We start from the raw sequence: 19,867 nt of genomic DNA, 5'->3' as shown, positions 1-19,867 counted from the left end.
CTTTGAACAGTGAAATCATTGATGGGATAACATCAAAGGGGTAAGATGAACCACTGTATGCAGATGTGAATGCATGTATTAGCGGTGTGCGCGTAAAGTGAAGTTGCAGACAGGCATAACTACGCAATTTACAATAATGTAACCAATCCTGTGCGTGAAAGAGATAGCACAAGAGGTGAACAGGGCAATTAATGAAACGAAGATATGCTTCAGCTTCCGCGTACATTGACGATGTAGGAGTTGGATCGCCGACCAACAAGACAATGTTTCACTTCTGGAAAGTCTTCGAGGTGTTTAGACACCTAAGTATTCAGCACAACGTACGCAGGAACAGCTGTTCAACTTACTTCTGCACCAAGTGATCTATGACGCCTGTTTGGTCGAATCCACGACTGCTGCCGCAACACTCCAAGCATCGGAAATTTGTTTTCAGGGGTAGTATCAGACCGTAGTGCGACGGTCCCGTCGTAGTCTAATTGATACTCATACGAACTGTGGTGACTGGCGTAGCAGTCATGCGACATCACTCAGGACCACGAGAAAAGAACGCGATCCGTGGTGCAGAAATCTGAAATGCATGTGAAGACGGACTTCGCGAGGAACGACGCCTCAATCTCACACGAGCCCTTCTCCACTAGGTTCAGCGGGAAGCAAGGCGCGCATTTCTTGCCTGAGACAGTCAGCGCGTGCGGAGATATAACCCGGTAATGTCTTCAGAACACCGGTACAAGACTCCACACGCAGGGGTTCCACGATCGGGGAATGAGTGTCTTCTTGTAGCTGTCATATACCTGCTTCACAACTTCCCTTCCATAGCAAAGAAGGCGCTGTTGTCTCCTGTTGAGTCTGGATGTCCAGTTCGAGTTGCGCCCGAATACGTGCCCAACCCGTTTAAGTTTTCAATCGTCAGTCGACCCTTTCCTGTGGTCGTGTCTGGATACCAGAAAGTATGCTTACTGGGTTCAGTGAGCTCCTTATCAACATCGACCTGTTGTGAGTATCTGACGACAGAGATATCAGTCTTATCGTATATCGTATCCCAAGTCTCTGAATCGCTGAACGATCCTGCGGAGAATCTCAGTGGAAACTAAAGCCGCCAAGTGTGCAAGCTTACGTGTTGTATTGCGCTTCCTCTCGCACCTCTGCAGCGATTCTGCGGCTTGCGAACATTTCACGAGTCCACTCATCACAGACTTCCACGGGCTGTTGGCAAGCAGCGGTGAGTATACCATTGAAAATTCCCAGGACGTTCTAAAGGTTGCATATCCTACAACATTGAGCTATACCTTCATGACATAATTTATATGGGAATTTCTGAACTTCTCCAAGGCGTCCTCGGCACCGGGCCTACGGGCCTACGTTACGTCTACATATATTACGACCGTCCTCCCCACCTCAGCAAGGTCACTATTGGTTTGCCTTCGGGAGACTAGGGCCTACGCATGTCCACATGCTTTTGGTGTTGACAGAATTTCCCGACCATCGTATAGATATCAGCTTTCCAATAGAATTTACTCCCCGAGTCATGATTATGGGACCGGCATCCAGCTACTGAAAATCAGCACGAGGGATTACAGCTCAAAACAATCAGATCGACGAACAAGTATGAGGAATTAACTCCAGTATGGTGGGGTCGCAGTCAGGAAAGTGCTTTGCAAAGCTAACACTACCAACCAGACTGGATGTTCCTTATGTTAGCATTCACTGGTTCTGAACATGTGAGATAACATTAAAGATGAAACTTGCTTCTTCAAGCAGTTAGTGCATGCACGACGACGCAAAACAAAATCGATATTTTGGATATTTCTCGCGCCGCATTCCTTGAAGTGAACGACTTCCTGCTCAGCGCTCATCACGCTAGCGACTTGACCTTAGCGCGCTTATTTTGGGGTTGTTTCCTCCTGACTCCTGGAACACAGCCGAAACAGTCGGATTATGTCTTTAAGTACACCTTGAAAGGGGACTCACAGTGGCCAGGATCCCAGTCACTGTCGCTCTCGTCTTCCTCTTTGTATTTCAAGCCCGACAGACTCGAGTCGGTACCGTTTGCATCGGTGCCAGGCTTAAGATGGACCCTGGATGAGGTAACTTCCTAGACTGGGTTCTAGTGACAGGCATGGTGGTTGTGGAACATTGATACAGCTGGAAGGTGGAAGATTTCAAGACTACTTGAATGTCACAACCGCGATCCGGGAGACGGCGGTTTCCCGCTCTGGCGTAGGGCGGAGCCAAGAGCGCCCTCACCTTGTACACTTGTAAGCACCTTCAAGTGTGTCACAAGTGCAGACAAAGGGACATTATTGTCATAACTGAGCAATGCACAAGAACGTAATCAATTGGTTAGTTCGGAGAAGATGGCACAGAATGTGAAAAGCAAGTATTAACGGGACCGTGAACTAACGCAGATTGGTAGGTGTAGGAGCTGGCGTTGAACCGCACAGACAAGCATATACGGCTTGGAAAAAAAACACGATACTTGATAACCAGCCGACAAGACGGTGATACTGCTGGAAAATTTCTACAGCAATCAGACACTAAGACTTGCTGTAGTGCTCATTCTGCACGGGTGTTATGATTTGATGCCTACGCGAGGTAAGTAAGAAGTCCGCGGACACCGGAATGGTTCTTACTTGTCTTTCAGGTGAGCCTTCACACCGGACTCGATAAATGTTCGAGAATTCTTGCTACATATCAAGCATCGGAAATCCTTCGACGCGCCCGGGCCCATCGCTAGACCTTGGGGCAGCGGTCCCGTACGCTGTGAAGGTTTCACGTGGAAGAAGTCCTTATTTTCCCGTGGTTGAGCCTCCGCATGCCTGTGTGAACAAGATCGTTAGGAAGAAAGGGACATGGAATCAAGAGAATAAAACTTGGTTCACTGACATCTTCTTCACGTGCTCAATGGCAGCATTGCGCCTCTGCAGATTGTCGAGATGGGTTGGACAATGGTTACAACTCCAATGCAGAGAATTGTACGATGGATCGCCTCCTTCCTGCCTTTTGAGGCGCTGCTCATCGTCCTTTGGTAGGATCATCCATTGAGACAACACGTGCGTCTCGTCCTTGCGTTCCACGTGATGCAACACCTATAAAATATAAGAGTCAATGCCAAAGCAATAACTCACCCCAAATGAACCAAACTCACACATTGTCGCCATGACATGGCCAATCGCCCGTGCACACCCCTGGCTTTAGCAATCGGACAATTCATGCAGACAAAACGGGGATCCAGGTCATCGAGATCTTTGCTTGATATCTCGTCTAGTTGTCGCTTGGGCTCCAGTAACGATACCAAAGCAGAAACGGCAGCAGCTCCACGTTCGCTGAACCCGAACTCCAACCCCTTGAATGCTGGGTCTACGTGGTAGGTTGACATGTAGCTGTAAGAAGTCCGGCTGGCGATCAAGCAGTCATGCGACATCACTCCGGACCACGAGATCAGAACACGATTGGACTTGCAGGAAGCTGAAGTGCATATGAAGACGGACTTCGCAAGGAACACGGGATCGGTCTCAGATGAAGAAAACTCCAGCACTTCACCCTCTTCCTTGCCATTTTCAGCGGGCAGCATTGCAAGCATTTCCTGTCTGAGGCGGTCGGCGCGTGTAGTGAGATAGCCAGGCAACGCCCGCAGAGCACCGGTACAGGTTTCGACACGAAGAGGTTCAGCAGTAGCGGAATTGATGAGATCCGCGAAGTCCGGCATCAAGTAGATCTCTTCTAGGGTCGGAAGATAGATCCACTGCATCGGAACAAGTGTCTTCTTGTAGCTGCCATATACCTGTTTGACCATCTTCCTCCGTTCATGTAAAAGGGCAGCTCGTTCTCGAGCAACGCGCCGTTGTTTCGTCCTTTGTACATGTGGCTCAAGCTGCGGCTGAATACGTGCCCAGGCTGTGATAATGTTGAAACGTCAGTCGACCCTTCGTTCTGCCTTTGCCTGGTTCTGAGGTGCACTTACTACGGGAAGTGAGCTCCCTATCGACATTAACCTGAGGCAAGTATTTGATGTCAGAGATGTCAGTGGCTTCATATCCCAAATCTTTGAAGCGCCGAACGATCCTGCAGCAAATCTCAGTATGAGCTAGTGCAGTGAAGCGTGCAATCGTACGCATCATATCGCACACACTTCCGCGCCTCCGCATCCTGTCTACAACTCTCGTATATGTTGTTTATCCATTCATTACAGACTTCCGCGTGCTATTACGGAGGCATGTTGAGCAGATGATTCAGCTCCAATGATACAATATTCAGCCATACCTCTAAGACGTCTTCTACGAATTTCATCCGAGACTCTCTGAACTTCTTCAAGGCATCCTTGGCACCGGGCTTATGTATGTGTACATTCCTTTGGTACTGGCCAAATTCTTGGGCCATCGGATAAATATCAGCTTCCCAGTAGAATTTGCTGGCCGAAGCATGACCATGGGACCAGCCTCCAACTGCTAGAAGTTAGCAGACAAAAACTCGAGGATAACTGAACTGACAAACCATTTGTGTGCGGAATCAACTCAAGTATAGCAGTATCGAAATCTGGAAATCGCTTTGGAAAGCTAACACTATACACTAAACTGTTCCGCACGGCAGCGATGAGAATTTCCTGCCGCGGTGAAGAGACAAAGCTCACTTCTTCTTTAAGCAACTGCTGCAAACACGGCGACGTAGTGCGAAGTCAATCTTTTGGATACTGCTCGCACCGCATTCCTTGTGCCAAATGACATATCAGTGGTTACTGAGGCCGAAAGATACATGAAACACACCTGGCATTTTGTTCCGCCGAACAGTAAGTTTGCCCAACGCGGCTCGGACATATCAGGTGGACATGCGGGAGCACCGTCTGAGTTGTACACCCAAGCGTGCTTCCAAACGGTGATTGCTTTGCGAGTCATCAACGTATCTCTGAAGGCTTTGCTTGTCCGTGCAAGATTGAGAAGAGTGGCTGGATTCAGCAGACAGAATATCTCAAGGTGCAGACGTGAGTAGAAATGGCAAACTCTAAGTAAACTTCGTCATTCACCTCAAAGAGAATGTCCAAAGACATCGTGGGCAGTATGGTCAACGCAGCGACATACTTCTGCTTAGGACTCTTTTTCAAATTCGGCGAAGTGACCTTAGCACGCTTCTTCTCAGGTTGTTTCCTTTGGACTCCTGTAGAGACAGTTAGATTATGTTGCTCAACAGGCCCTAAATTCAACCGACGGCCACCATCCCAATCACTGGCGCTTTCGTCTTCATCTTCGTGTTCCAGATCAGTAACACTAGATTCAGTTCCGTCGGTGGTATCCGCATCAATGACAGATACGACTTGAAGTGTTCTCCGAATGGGTGGAGGTAGTCTTCCTGACTGGCGCCGAGTGACAGGCATGGTCTACAATAGCTAGAGGTAAGGATAGGAATGGTGTGAGCGAGCGGCTTTTATAATAAAGTCGGGAGGACCGTATCAGTGTCGGCACGGCGCTTTCCTTTTTTGGATTAACGCGGAGCGCCCACTTCATTGTGGCGTGTTTATTACACAACTTGGGACAAAATTTATGGTTTGCGTCTGTTGGTCAGAGAGCCGCTTTACAGAAATCCAGTCAATACACGAGAATTATTACGATGTTCCATGCTTGAGCAGAGCACCATGAAAATCTGGTAAGGCCAACGATGCCCGTTATTCATGAGGTACAACTGATTAGAATCCTTGTGATGGTACGTACAACGTACACAACGGCGCACACAAAAGGCCAACTCGCTTCAAGCCCGAGGCAACCAGACAGGTTCGTGAACATTCAAACCCATCGGGGCCTGACCCTCCATGACAGGAGTTTTCGACAAAATCGCAGCATGCCTTATAGCTGTCATATCGTGGTGTTCAATCGCAGGTTTGTCGCTTGCTAACTGGATCACCGCGGTCGCCAAGACTGTAATCTCTGGATCCTGGGGGAGGGTGTGAGGGGGGAAAGGCCGGCCCACGCCGAAGGCCACCATTGGATCCAGACGGCCTAGAGAGCGAATCCATTGCCCTACAGCAGCAAGAGAGACGCGGACTTCCCAGGATCCTCCTTCCTGGACAAAACAAATTAGTGACGGCGATAATGGATGAGGAAATATGCCACAATATTTACCGTTATTGTTTTACACAGTGCTGCATTTATGCCGAATGCGAGAAGATAGCCTGCAGCATGATCCAACGCTTGCATGGGGAAAGCTCTCGGGATTACATGCGCTGAATCTTCCCCAGCGTAAGACGCGTGAGCCTCCGCCTCGCCTAGGTTGAAACCGGTAGCCGTTTGCACCAAGGACTCAAACTAGATGCATCTAGCCAGTCAATAAGAAGGGCAATGTAGCCATGGCATCTGCTCACGCCTCGTCGGTCCTTCCAGGGACCTTCCCAGCCATATGCATTCAGACTAGCATAAACGACGCCTGGGTGTCCAGTCATTACATTATCCACCCCGAAGCCTTTATCGTGCAGACTACCAGGGCGATAAGCCTGCAGATATATATCGGCTTCCTTGACAAGGCCAGCAAGCGTCTGTCGGTCCTCGAGACTAGCTAGATCGAGCTGTGTTGTCCGCTTTCCTCGCGACGTTTCAATATCGAGTAAGGGAAGGGCTGTAAGGCTGGGAGATGTGATCCACAGGACATCGGCACCATGACCTGCGAAAACAGCTTTCAGGTTTCGCACGAGGGAGAGGTAAGTATTGGCCAACCGGCAAGAGTTCGTCCGCAGACAGGCCCAGCCAACACTCTCGTCAATTCTAACACGCGGATACCATCCAGAGGATGACCATGAGTTCCCGCTATCTTTCTCCTTGGTGCATCTGCAACTTTGATGAGTTGGACTGGAAGAGTATTTGCCAAGGCTCTTCCTTGAGGATGCTCGTCCCACTCTGCAAACGAGCGAACGGCCGTGGCGACCATCTTCCGTGAAGAGGCTTCAGTTTCGAAGTCAACAGCGTTCCACTGCAACAGAGCATTGGCGACTGCCTCCTTGGTTGGTTCACATCTGAGAATATCCAGGATGCCCTGTCGATGGCTAAACACAGGGATGGTCTGTATTCACATCATCATGATCTGAGACGCGACATGGTGAACTCACTGAGGGAAATTGGTGTGCAGTCGCACGTAGCTGTTGTCTTTGGTCTTGTATAGACCTGCGAGATCGTCGAACAAAGAACCTGAAGGAAGCCTGCCGTTCACAATATACCAAGCTTCACTCCCTGGCAAATAATGGTTGGGGAAGTTGTGGATTGGATCATCACTGAATCACGGACTGAATTCGAGTACGGCATGACGTGCATCAACCGCGACAGTCTGCTCTGTGCCAGATCGGAGTCGATGAAATTATGCGACAGACAAACCGGAGAGAGCTATTGCTGACTTAACAGAGTGTACTTGACTTGCCAGGGCAGCGCTTCCCAGCTTGAATGACGAGTTCACCGAAGGATCAGGGTCCTCGCTTAACACCAAACGAGACAGAGCTTGAGAGGGTAAACTCGCACTCTCCCATAGATACCGTACAGCTTCTACAGGGTTGGTCATGTCTCAGATTGCAGAGGTGATAGCTTAAGCTTAAGGATCGACCGCTCAGAAGTCGATGCGACCGATGCGAGAGCCGCTCACTGGGCGGCAGGCACCCTCCCACAACGCTTCCTTACGATATGGATGATGAAAATATGAGATTTTGGCGGCGTCTGTGCGCTGTTGACCTTGCCTTCAAAGCCGTCGAAGTTAAGGATCATAGAATTACACAGGAGGAGTCGTGCGAGCATCGACAGCCTGGCCAGTGAGGCCTGAGGGCTCGGAGGAGCTTTGAGCGGAGCTACGCTGAGCTTGAACCCAGCGCTTGCCCGACCGTAATTGTCCGAACAATTCTGTCACCGAAATAATCTTCGACTCCTCAACCTTCATGGTTCCACGAGCCCTTCCTGCCTCGCTTGGGCGCGCTCTTCGCGGCGCTGCGCGGAGACCGGTACGTTCAACGTGTTACAAATTTGAACGGAGCTGTGAGCATTAGTTTTAGCGAGCATTGCGGTCATTTGCGACAGCAGTCAACATCCCTAGCCCGGTCACGGAGACGACCACGCTCCCTAATGGCCTGACTATCGCGACAGAGTCCAATCCGCACGCTCAGACTGCGACTGTGGGTGTGTGGATTGATGCCGGTTCGCGGGCGGAGACGGATGCGACGAATGGAACCGCCCACTTCCTCGAGCACATGGCCTTCAAGGGTACCAACCGTCGCACTCAGCACGCGCTTGAGCTCGAGGTTGAGAACCTCGGTGCGCACTTGAACGCGTACACTTCCCGCGAGCAGACGGTGTATTATGCGAAGAGCTTCCGCAAGGACGTCGGAATTGCAGTCGACATCATTAGTGATATCCTGCAAAATTCCAAGCTCGAGAACTCGGCAGTTGAGCGTGAGCGGGATGTGATTTTGCGGGAGCAGCAGGAGGTTGACAAGCAGTTGGAGGAGGTCGTTTTCGACCACCTGCACTCTGTTGCGTTCCAAGGTGTGTCCATATGCCTTTGGGGGCGAGGTTCACACCTTTTAAAATCGTTATTTGCAGGCCAACCTCTCGGTAGGACGATTCTTGGGCCGAAGGCCAACATTTTGTCGATCAGACGTGATGACCTCGCGTCTTACATTAAGACGAACTACACCGCAGACCGCATGGTATTGGTGGGAACGGGAGGAGTTGATCATCACGAGCTTGTTAAATTGGCGGAGAAGCACTTCTCGAGTCTCCCGGTGTCTGTCAACCCCATTCCTCTTGGACGGCTAGCACACCCTAAGACGAACTTCGTCGGTTCTGAGGTTCGTGTCCGCGACGACGAACTGCCCACCGCGCACCTCGCGATCGCTGTTGAGGGTGTCAGCTGGAGCTCACCGGATTACTACCCAATGCTGGTCATGCAGTCCATCTTCGGCAACTGGGACCGTTCGCTCGGCTCGGCGGGCCTCATGTCTTCGCGGCTGTCGCACATCATCTCCAGCAACAACCTCGCCAATAGCTTCATGTCGTTCTCGACGTCGTACTCCGACACCGGTCTCTGGGGTATCTATCTCGTCACGGAGAACGTGATGAATATGGACGACCTTGCGCACTTCACCCTGCGCGAGTGGACTCGTATGTCCATTGCACCAACAGACGTTGAGGTCGAGCGCGCCAAAAGCCAGCTCAAGGCGAGCTTGTTGCTTACGCTGGACGGCTCGACCGCGGTTGCGGAGGATATTGGTAGACAGCTAGTGACAAGCGGTCGCCGCCTGACACCTCAGCAGATCGAGTATGCTGTTGACTCTGTCACTCCGGCAGACATCAAGCGTGTTGCACAGAAATACTTGTGGGATCAGGATGTAAGTCGTTTTGCCCGTATTTGTCGCATGCCGCTCACATCTAACTTCCTTCGCAAGATTGCCATCGCCGCCCTCGGCCCCATCGAAGGTCTGCTGGACTACAACCGTATTCGTGCAGATATGTCGTCCCTACTCTACTAGAGTCTTTGTGAGCGAAGCTTCGAGCCTTGCGTTTCGAGAATCTGCTCATGCTACTCTTACTCGGATAGGACGATCAAGTTGTCACTAAAAGTAGCTGCTTGCGTTGTCTTCCTAGATAGACTAAGTGGGGCTAATTTCCTCTGTGTGAATTCAGTGTTCACAAAGCCGAACGACACAACTGCAGTAGTTCCAATGCTCGTGCGTGGTCTGCAATACCGATGGATTCTGGACAGCTAGTGTATATATCCCAGACAATATTGCTTCCTGCATAATATTGTACAGTCGTGTACTCGCAAGTATGTAAGCAGGTGAAGCTTGGAACTTGAGTTCGAATCCTCACGATGAGTCCATAGGAGTGCTGTTCGTAGGGAGAGCCGCGACTACACAGCCAGAGCTCCAGATGGACTTGGGTTCAACCAACGAATTAGAAACACGGTTGAACCCCCAAGTGAGCCTGAGTCTAACCCGTGAATACCCTGAGTGCGAGATACTGCAAATGAGTTAGGCCTGCCCCGAGGGTTGACCTGGGTTGAACCCGGTCAAAACTTAGCCCCGGGCTCAATGTGCCATGATCATGTGACACGCGTTCCCATTGTAAGGGGAAAATTGGTCATACCAAGGCTTTTCCCCGGCGGGGGCGGGCCGCTGCGCTACCCAGGGTTTTTGGCGCGAAGTGCCAAAAGAGTACCCAGGATTTTCTCGCCGACGCGTCGGCGAGAACATCTTATTCTCAATCTTCTGGCTGACGGAAAGTCTACACCCTCCCGCACGAAGGCTTCTAACCCTTGTGTGTATGATTTTCCAACCTCCTCTCAATGCTTTAGGCTTCAGCGCTCGCACCAGCACGCGCTGTCGAACAGTAGTTCGATGATGCACTCCATCAGCAGACACCAGGTAAGTAATTAAATGTCTTTTTCTTCGTTTCTCATGACGCTGACATTTACCGAGTCTGCCGCTACCCGCCTTCGCTCCCGCGCTAACGCAGGACCCCTGACTATAGGTGGAGAGGCCTGATGACTTATCCGGACGAAATTTGGGATTTTTGAGGCCTTAGGCCTGATCTCATCCGGACGTCGGAGGGCCCTGAAGGCCTCCGGAGGTGATCTCATGTCCGGCAGTTCCTGTCAGTTTCGGCGAAGGCCTGATCCTCAGCCGGCCATCCACGCCCCGGAAGCCGACAAGCGCCGACCTCGAGCCGGCGGCGGAGCCGCCGCCTCTCAGAAGCGCCCATACCTGCCTTATATAGGCCGTCGGTGGCCGAAAAGCCTGATGTGGTACCCGGACAGGAACCCAAAAATTGGACGAAGGTCTGATCTCATCCGGAAGTATGGGCCAAAAAATCACAAAATTTCTCCGGATGTTTGGGGCTGATTTTCGGAATTTTGGATCAGGCCTCTCCACTTATTGTCAGGGGTCCTGCTAACGCGCCTGTATGCGTGCCTTTCTGTCCTGCGCCATCGCAAGCCCGATCCAGACCTCCTGCCTCATCGCGCATGCAGTAGGGCTCGAAGTGCTCCCTCTTGTCGAATGCAGTCCAAGTGTGCCCCCATGTGCTCCTCTTGCCCCTCAACCTGTGGTCAGAATGGCCCGAGCCTATTTCACACCATGTTTTCCACTCCAGGTCGACTTGCTCGGAAACATCTTGCCCTCTCCCGTACCTCCGTCGGTCCCCTAAAGTGATGGGCGCGCATGCGTGCTTATCACGCACGTCATCATTTGTATCCCGCGTGCCGCTCACAGTCTTGCGCGCATCATGCGCAGCCGCTGGTCACCGGTCACCAGTCATAATGATCACAATATTGGTGAGCATTCATCTTTCCCTGCCTGCAACTGTGTTCCCCTCCCTTTTCCCCCTGTTTGGATTATATTCTGTATTGTTTTGTAGTATAAAATATATTTTTTGAATCATTGCTGGCTCGGATTCTTGAGGAGTTATGTGAATACTGCTGTGTGGGACTGGTCAGTTGGGGTTAGGGTTAATTGGTCCAAAGTCACGCGTAGGACCAATCCGACCAATTGGTCGACCAATTGGTCCGGACCCTTGGTATGGCGTTGTTGCCTTGTAAGGCGCGCGCGGCGGGATGAACTCGCCCCAAGTTGTTCTCTCTGACCCTGTTTGTCCCTCGTCCCACTCACCTCCCCTTCCCTTCTCACTCATGTTGTGTCTCTGCATATCTTAAGGTCTGCTGAAGACCTGTTTGCATGTATGCCCATCTGTCGGGCTTTCAACCGTGTTTTTTCTTTTCTCCGGTTCTTTTCCTGTGATGCTTGCATTGCCTGGTGTTCTGTACCAGTACCTCGATTTTATGCCATCGAGAGCCTGTGACCTCATGTTAATGAAGGAAGCACTATGTTGATTTACTGACCATGTCTGACCTTCAAGTAGATCGGAACTAGCCGCCATGGCTCCAAACATGCGCAGCGGCATCAACACCGTGACTCAACAACTCTCAGAGTGTGTATGTTTGGCGAGTGTGTTACAAGAGTCCTTTTCACCGGAGACGGGGACTAATATCTAAGTTCCTTACATTGTGGGAACATCCGGCCTAACATTGTACATGTATGACGGCCCGTATGTAGCTCCGACGGTCGAAAATATGTTTACAATGTAAGGCCTGATGTCTGGGCATGCGATACCCAAATCACACATTGATAATGTGTGATATTGCGACATATACAATGTTCGCAAATGGCTATGTTACCATATAACATTCGTCCGAAAATTTTAGGTCTCGTTCGGCATGTCCGGCGGGAAGAAATTCTGATCGACATTATGCCTTTCAGGGCAGACAACAGATTAAATATCGAACTAGTATAAGGGCGACACAAAGTTACAATGTATGATCATTTGACATTTGACATTAGAGTCTATATATGAGGTGAGATGTCAGGGCCTCACACCCTCGACCTAATATTCAAACTGTAAGGAGGTCGGACACCCATAGCGCCGCTAAGCGGCTTGACGAGTGGCACACTCGATGGCCGCTTAGTGGTCATTGGATCGCCAAGTGTACCGCTCAGCGGCTTTTCAACTGGTCGTGGGAGATCGCACAAGCACAAGCACAAGTTCGATCAAAGGAAGTACATTAACTGTATATAATGAGAAAGCGGCAAATGACAGGACATCGACAAACAGCGCAGGATGCAACGACGAGGGGCAAGGGACAGGAACAGCACGTAAAATTACGAGGAAACCACTTATTTGCACACAAGCTGGGCCAAGTCATCCCTATCCACCCTAAGCGTCCTGCCGCCTTCTTCCAGTACTAGAACAAGTGGGTCTGCCACGCCCCGCATCATTTTGCCGTACGCTCCGAAGTTGGGGCCACGCTTACACACGATCGCATAATCGCCAGGGCCTGGTCGCAATATGGCGAGGTCTTGGAGAGAGACATCGGCATATTCCAGCTTTCGCGTCCGGTATTCGCATCACACCTTGCCGTCCACTGGGGAGGCTCCCTTCACCGTGGTCATCAGCTTGTCTCGGAGTTGACCGGCTGTGCACATGAACTTGAAGCGATAAGTATGGAACGCAGGTGCCACAGCCGCATCCAGCATCCATCCATTGGGTCCTGATGTGAATTCAGCGGACATTTTGTGTTGATGATGAGGCTACGCACCATTAGGTTCGACTGAAGACATCGATCCATCGGGTCCTAATGTGGATTCAGCGGACGCTCGGTAGTGGCGGTGCGGTTACGCACCATCAAGTTCCACCGAATACGCCCACGCCGAATCTGTGTCGTGTGACGCGGGTTCTAATTCGTGGCCCAATGGGGTCCGAGGCCGCTCAGGGAGCGGACCACGCTCCGCCGTGTCGATGTTGCCCCTGCAATGAGGCAGTTAGATATGACCAGAACTACAAGTAATGAATCTTACCTTTCTTCTGACCGGAATGCGATCTCGGGCTTTCGGAACAAGAGGACGCCCCTCGAGGTTAAAAGCTTGGCTTCAAGCTCAACCTCGTAATCGCCGTGGTACGTGACGTTTCGCAATGTGCCCACAAATCCCTTCAAAGAGCCTTTGATGACACGCACCGCTCGCCCGATGTCGGGATTCCGTCGGTCAGGATGCTTGAGGGCAAGCTCCATCTCCACCTCTTCCTCCGTTTGCGTCTCAGAGCGTGAGGGGCGCTGCTCTCCCGGCCTTGATACTGTCACCGACGGCTGTATCGAGGTCCATTCCGCCTCGGACTCTGTGAGTAAGAGATCCCAGGGTAACACATGATGCTATATCGAGTTTTGAGCATCGATAACGTCGCAGGTGGTGGGACATACCTCAGAGGTTTCCAACACAGAAGAAGTATGAAAGACTCCCGTTATTGGGTTTCTAGTTCGCTGAGAAAAGTTCAGTACTTGGAAGCATCGTCGTACGTAGAACATACATGCTGAGGAAAGTTCCGCTATTAAGGATTGCAATTGCATGAGAAGTGCACAACGTACCTCGACTTTGTTCGCGTGAACAATCGTGACATCGAAATCATCCACAGCAATCACTTGCCCTTCCAAGCCCCCATGGAGGCCCGTCTTAACTTTGACCGCATCGCCAACTGCCCAAAGGGGGTGTAACTGAGTTACAGGTAGCACGAGAGACGAAAGTTCGTCATCCAACTTCTCGTGGTAGAGATTGGTTAGCGTAGCCTGTCCATTAATGACTGAATGCACGACACCGATGAGGCCGCATTGCTCGCCCTGTATAACGATCACACGCGTGCCTGCAGCCGGTTCGAAGTCAACACAGAATAGAATGAGCTTCGCTATCGCTGTCTTTGGCACGAATTTCGCCGCATTAAAGACGAATACGTCGTTTCGAGTCGCGTGGACGTCGAAAGTCACCCGGTCCAAAGTGAGTTCGAGCTGCAGGAGGCCGCCTTTGAACTTCTTGCCCTTGAGAATATGTATCAGCCGATCACCTTCGCTTTCTGTCACAGCCTCTCCGAACAACTCCTTCAGTAATGCTGGCGGCATCGGTTGCTGAGAAGTTCTTCCGTGCTGCCGCTTTTTTGTAGTAGGCAAGCACGGAACCACCCAGACGCGGAGGAGAGAGTCCTCTCGCGACTCCACGAAGGCCACATCGTGCTTATATGTACCACGCGAGATGCACACCCAAGGAGAGAGGAAACCATTTTCCGTGGCTTGAAGGTGGATTCCATCGGGGGCAAGAGAGATGACTGCGCCACCCGACTGCGAGGCCCGCTGTGCACGTCTAGCTGCCATGTCTCTCTCCGTAATAGACCGGGCCATGGCTTCTGCATCAGCAGCATCGTCGCCGACACATGCATTATCAAGACGCACCCGAGCTTGTTGAGTGCGTTGGACGTCGGCGAGCAACTCGGCTGGAAACAAGCTGTAAGATATATCCAATAACGCAGCTGAGACACTTACCCAGTTCCTCCTCCTCTTCTTCTTCTTCCTCCTCCTCCTCCTCCTCATCGTTGTCGACGATAGCCTCGATATCCAAGTATGGGTTCTTGGCATTCCATGCGTGAGGATTGAAAATGTAAGAACCGACTGCAGTACTTACCGCTTTCCGCGCACGCTTTGAAGACATGGCAGCGTCAGTGGTATCGAGACGTCAGGATAGTGTCCGTTAGATTTGAGCAATCGTATCTTATGAGACATCGCTTGGAGTACACGAGGCTTCGACCACGAGGCGTTCATCACCAATCAGCCCACATGTACAATTACTTCCGAGTAACACGCGCAATGTCCTTCAACGTCGCACTGCTGGTGATGAGGTGTCACCGAGAAGATTTCCGACGTAGCGGCTGCTCCTGCAGTTGTGCGTGAGCATGCACAAGTGCCGCATTCTCCTATACATTGAGAAACATGTCAGTATAGCTACACCGCCCTTCGTCCATATCGTGCACATACATTATTGTCAGCCTGTCAGCCTATCAACCTCAGCGTGTACAATCGACCTGGTGCGATCTGGCTGTAACCGCACGGGTGCGTTAATGTCAAGGGTCTTCAGAAATTTTTACGCGTAAGGTAATCAATAACCAAATCGGCTGCAATTCGATTGTATCTCACTCTGGTATGCAACCGGCGCAAAAGGGCGATGAAACAAACCGTCCGGCAGCTTGGCTACCTATACTATAGCTAAAGATAACGAGGACCCCACAAGAATAAATAACAACGAAACTACAAAAGAGAGCGAACTACACTACAACGTTACTAAAGGCTCCAGGCCACATAGCGAATGACAAGTGCTACGGCCGAGAGATGGTGGTGGAACGAGAACAAGAGGAAAGAAACGCCCATTCCACCTCCAGCGGAGTTTTGACGCATCCCGTCGCTTTGTCCCGCGCAAATAAGGCAGCCACACATCACGGGCCACTTGTCACGAGCCGCTTGTCATGAGCCGCTTGTCAGCCTCTGTTTGTCTCGCACAAATAGACCGCGTGCGCCATCTGGCCGCTGTCCAGAATTTGGGCGCCTTCTTCCTTGCCTTCGAATTTCCATCATCCCTGCGATATCGGCCAGTTCTTCCGTCGCCGTGTCTGCCTCCTCCTCCTCGCCCATGCCCTCCTCGCCGTTGTCGTTGTCGACGCCATCGCCCTCTTCCGCTCCAGTGCCGTCGTCGCCGCCCTTTTCCTTGCCCACTTCGATGCCCTGAGGGCTTCCTCGTAACGCCCTCTTCTGCGCAGGTGCCCTCTTCCTCGCTGAGCCGTTCTCGTGCGCGCCGCCGCGCCTGTTTGAATTAGGGGCCGATAGTATACATTGTATTAGAACCTGTATCATAGCCATCCGAGCCACATCTCTGATGATTGAGCGCCATATCGGGTTTGTACCAAACATAAACATAAGAACCGCGAAAACGCACCATTAATTGGCACCTGAGCCGCTAGAACAACCCACAGGCCAATATTGGCTCTGCTTGAAAGCCCGGAACCGTACATTGTTGCCCATGGACGCATCGTCCACGGCTCACTCTGGCTATACAGATATTACAGATGCTACATAACGATCACTCGCAAATACCGGTCCTTTGTCAAGGTCTCGATGTCTCCGCTTTCTACAATACCTGGCGCGTATTCATGGAATGGTCGGAAATTACGAGGATCGACCACCTGAGCATACCATGTGAGTGCTCTAGTCCCACCGCGATGCACCCCACTTACACGACATTTGCCATGTACACCGAGCTGTGCTGCGACCTGAAGAAGATTCAGGCTTCCGTCTTGGGAGCAGTGGCATTCAATTTCCCGTATAGCTTTCCAGTCTTTAGCTTTCGCAAAGAGCTTGATATGAACGACTTTGGCCTGCTCATCGTTCAGCTTCCGTGCTGGGATCTTGATGCGCAGGACTACATTGGGCTTCTCCGCGATAGGTGAGTCAGTACGTTTTCTCGTCTCACCGCAATTCAAGAGGTCATACCTGATCTTCGCAAGCCTTCTTGTTAGTTCTCGCATCTTTTTCCGTAAACTCTGCGGGAGCCAATCGTTTACCGATCGTGGAATAAATACACGAAGCGTCTCGGTCGCGAAGGCCTGAAGGGGCTGGAGGAGGCATGCCAGAGGGTTGCAGGTGAGCTCGTTTAGGGCTTTGCGATCACTCCCGATCTCCCGAGAGAGCACGTTTGCTGGCTGGCCGTGCCACCGTCCCACCGTCTGCGGGTGCATTTGACTATAACATTGGTCACCACATGGTTGAACGTTGCAATCATAGGCTTACATGCTTGTATGTCAGACGCACTCGTTTTGCTCGTCGCTCTGCGTTGCGCTCTTCGGGCGATTTACGCTTGCGTGCGATCTCCGACGTCGACTTCTCAAGAGGTGCTGAGGCTGCGGTATCCTCGTGTGCGTAAGGACTGAGCGTTGGAGCCGCAGGGGCATGTCGCTGACTACTGTAAGTGCCTTCTGCTATGTTCGCTGTGAGATTTACTCACATATTTCCAGAGTGCATCGATGTAGTCCTGCTTTACTGCGTTCGACCGGCCAGTTGGTGTGACCGTTAAATTGTGCTTATTGCAGAGTTTTGTAAGTATGTCCACCGTGTACCTGCTGAAAGTTGATTTACTGTACTTTTTCCGTAGCAGTGTCTGTTCGGCTCGTTCGAGGTCGAACATGGTCAGCGGTCTACGGTTGCCTGATTCTTTTGGATATGTCAGTCGCCTGCAATCCTTATGGAGTGTGCGACTTGAATTGGTAAGACTATTGTTCTATTGTCCACCGCGACTTAGCGCGAAGGCGCGACCTCTCCCGGCTTTGAGCTTCCCCATCCACGACCAGCATGCCCCAACTGCCGATAAAGAAACATCGCATCCAGCGCCAGTACCAACCCTCATCGGGACGCGTGCGTTTCGATGCCAAATGCCTTCTCACTCCTCCTCCCTCATCGGCAAGGTCAAAATTCCACCTTATCAAGCCTCAATCAGATGTTCAGGCTGGCACACGCCAAAGCATTGCTAGCGACGCGCATTCCCCAGGAGCTGATGCAGCAGCATCAGAACCCGTCATCCCTAAGCCTGACGGCCAAGTAGGTCGCCCAGGCCGAGGAGGTTACACGCTTAGCGATGAGTTAGGGAGACACGGGTGGGATACCGCGAAGTATGACAAGTTTCTGGTATGAAGCATATCTTGCAATGTTTTCAAAGACTGTAGCTGACTAGCAAGTACAGAAGGACATCGGTGACTTGGCAGTCAGGTATTTGGAATTGGACAAGACAATCTCGAAACAGAATCAGACGATGTTGGACGCAGTGTATGCCCAGGTACGTCGGGTAGTTGCATACGCGATCGGCACTGACGGTTACAGAACTTCATCAGGCTACGAAGCTCTATCCCCAGCTCGCGCACTACGAGAAGAGTTGGCTGGTCAGAGACGTTCTGAAGACCAAGTTAGGAAACACGACCTACATGACCAAGAAGGATAGGGGGAAGGAGCAGGAGGCCCGCGCATCTGTAAGTATAGTTTGAACCTCAAATGACCGATGCTTATTTGTCTGCAGGTTGCACCGGCCATGTTGTAAAATATCCTGCATTGTTGTACTGCTCTCGATTTTAGTCATGAATGTAGACTCGATTGTTTGGATTCGAGCGGCGCCCTACATGCGCTCATGTAGCGTTATCCCATGTTGTTTCCAGATCTGCGCTGTACGAGTCGACCCCATTTGCACCAATGGTCAGTAAAGTTATAAGTCGGCTGTCCCGGGCTGCTGCCTGAACGGGGGATACTAAGGCTCACAAGATCGTCGGCATGCCCAGTCGGCAGTAACGCAAAAGTAACGCATATGTCACAGACAGTAACACGTGCCGTTTTGTTACTCCGCTCGGCAGCCTAATGCGCGAAGGTCGTGACCGTGTCGTTGTGAACGCCACCACTTGAAACCCCGCTGCCGACGCTCGCGGCAGACTTCGGCCAGTGACTAGCCAGCGTGAGTCTGCGTTACATTGGAGGTCAAGAAGGGACTCCTCCAATACCGATCCGTTTGAGCTCGTTCAACCTCAAGAATGTTGTAGTACTATAAAGTCATACATATAAGAGATAACTAAGTGGTAGAGGCAGGGGAAAGGGCTAATTGAGCGAGGTGCCGACTTGGGGGGCATGCCGACGATCTTGTGAGCCATAGTATTGATTGCAGCACACATTCACCTCCACCTTCACCGAGCTTCAGTCTTTCCACGACGGGAGCAGACGATACATTGAATTTATAAGTAGACAACAAACGCGACTGACAAGCTCCATACGGTCCCTCAGCGAAACGCCCCACGCACAGCCGACTGCCTCCCAACAGCCTTATGGCACCTACATGCACATCTGATCAGTCAAGTAATGTACCGACTCGTCAAAGACTTACGTTAGATGCCAGTAACATTGCAGGAGCACGGTGCGGAGGAGAGCGATGTACCTTCCTTGCCGCTGACAGGGAAGACCTCGCGAACGAGCATCATGGACCGGTCTACATCCTCGACGAGCTGCTTGGTCCGATATACGCTGGCCCTAAGGGTCCGAAACTCCTCCTGTAAGTCACTAATGGAGGACACCGAGGCCATGTAAGTGCTCTCTGTAAACAATGTTAATATCGATTCAAGTCAAAATGTATAATCATCACTTACGACCACGACTAGCCATGAGGATCAGTTTGGACAGCAGTGGGGGAATGGTGGTGGTGGTGGTGGTATGCTCCGAACGTGAGATGGGGAAAGACTCGGAGACACCGCAATATATATAGGCATAGTCATGAGACCCTATTATATAATTATAGGTGGAATACTATTAGTGACTGACATGCCCCAGAAGGGTGATACTTCGTTCTATGCAGTTTGAGCATTCCATATGCTACAGAAAAAATATCTGAAGCCGAAGACAGTCAGGCAACATGGCACAATATATTTCCTCCGATCATCGGCATGTCGCGACACTTTTAATACAAAATTTT

The 19,867-nt window shown here is 51.2% G+C and overlaps 4 protein-coding genes across 4 annotated transcripts; 1 reads left to right on the top strand and 3 right to left on the bottom strand.

The window, feature by feature from the left end:
* Positions 1 to 2,534: 2,534 nt before the first annotated feature.
* SCP_0703600 (hypothetical protein) lies at positions 2,535 to 5,365 on the bottom strand (the record flags this gene model as incomplete). Its single annotated transcript, XM_027760286.1, has 12 exons — positions 2,535 to 2,583; positions 2,631 to 2,816; positions 2,884 to 3,086; positions 3,146 to 3,894; positions 3,962 to 4,062; positions 4,112 to 4,200; positions 4,261 to 4,442; positions 4,492 to 4,571; positions 4,628 to 4,704; positions 4,761 to 4,961; positions 5,018 to 5,148; positions 5,200 to 5,365. 12 exons carry the CDS (start codon positions 5,363 to 5,365, stop codon positions 2,535 to 2,537), a joined length of 2,214 nt encoding a protein of 737 aa, XP_027616087.1.
* A 371-nt stretch (positions 5,366 to 5,736) lies between these two features.
* SCP_0703590 (CoA-transferase family III) lies at positions 5,737 to 7,527 on the bottom strand (the record flags this gene model as incomplete). The annotated part of the gene is made up of 7 exons (XM_027760285.1): positions 5,737 to 6,048; positions 6,108 to 6,290; positions 6,347 to 6,642; positions 6,696 to 7,021; positions 7,085 to 7,205; positions 7,260 to 7,304; positions 7,347 to 7,527. The coding sequence occupies 7 exons, from the start codon at positions 7,525 to 7,527 to the stop codon at positions 5,737 to 5,739; spliced, it is 1,464 nt and encodes a 487-aa protein (XP_027616086.1).
* A 367-nt stretch (positions 7,528 to 7,894) lies between these two features.
* Positions 7,895 to 9,484, top strand: SCP_0703580 (Mitochondrial-processing peptidase subunit beta; the record flags this gene model as incomplete). The annotated part of the gene is made up of 4 exons (XM_027760284.1): positions 7,895 to 7,957; positions 8,009 to 8,498; positions 8,556 to 9,343; positions 9,401 to 9,484. 4 exons carry the CDS (start codon positions 7,895 to 7,897, stop codon positions 9,482 to 9,484), a joined length of 1,425 nt encoding a protein of 474 aa, XP_027616085.1.
* A 3,429-nt stretch (positions 9,485 to 12,913) lies between these two features.
* SCP_0703570 (hypothetical protein) lies at positions 12,914 to 19,560 on the bottom strand (the record flags this gene model as incomplete). The annotated part of the gene is made up of 14 exons (XM_027760283.1): positions 12,914 to 13,056; positions 13,105 to 13,140; positions 13,189 to 13,313; positions 13,364 to 13,713; positions 13,762 to 13,821; positions 13,927 to 14,819; positions 14,869 to 14,953; positions 15,008 to 15,022; positions 15,877 to 16,177; positions 16,468 to 16,556; positions 16,608 to 17,096; positions 17,161 to 17,345; positions 19,337 to 19,492; positions 19,545 to 19,560. The coding sequence occupies 14 exons, from the start codon at positions 19,558 to 19,560 to the stop codon at positions 12,914 to 12,916; spliced, it is 2,943 nt and encodes a 980-aa protein (XP_027616084.1).
* Positions 19,561 to 19,867: the final 307 nt, after the last annotated feature.

Source organism: Sparassis crispa (genome assembly GCF_003851025.1).
Source record: "Sparassis crispa DNA, contig_000006F, whole genome shotgun sequence".
Taxonomy (NCBI): Eukaryota; Fungi; Basidiomycota; class Agaricomycetes; order Polyporales; family Sparassidaceae; genus Sparassis; species Sparassis crispa.
The sequence above is the reverse complement of the archived record's forward strand: the minus strand, read 5'-3'. Positions and strand labels throughout refer to the sequence as shown.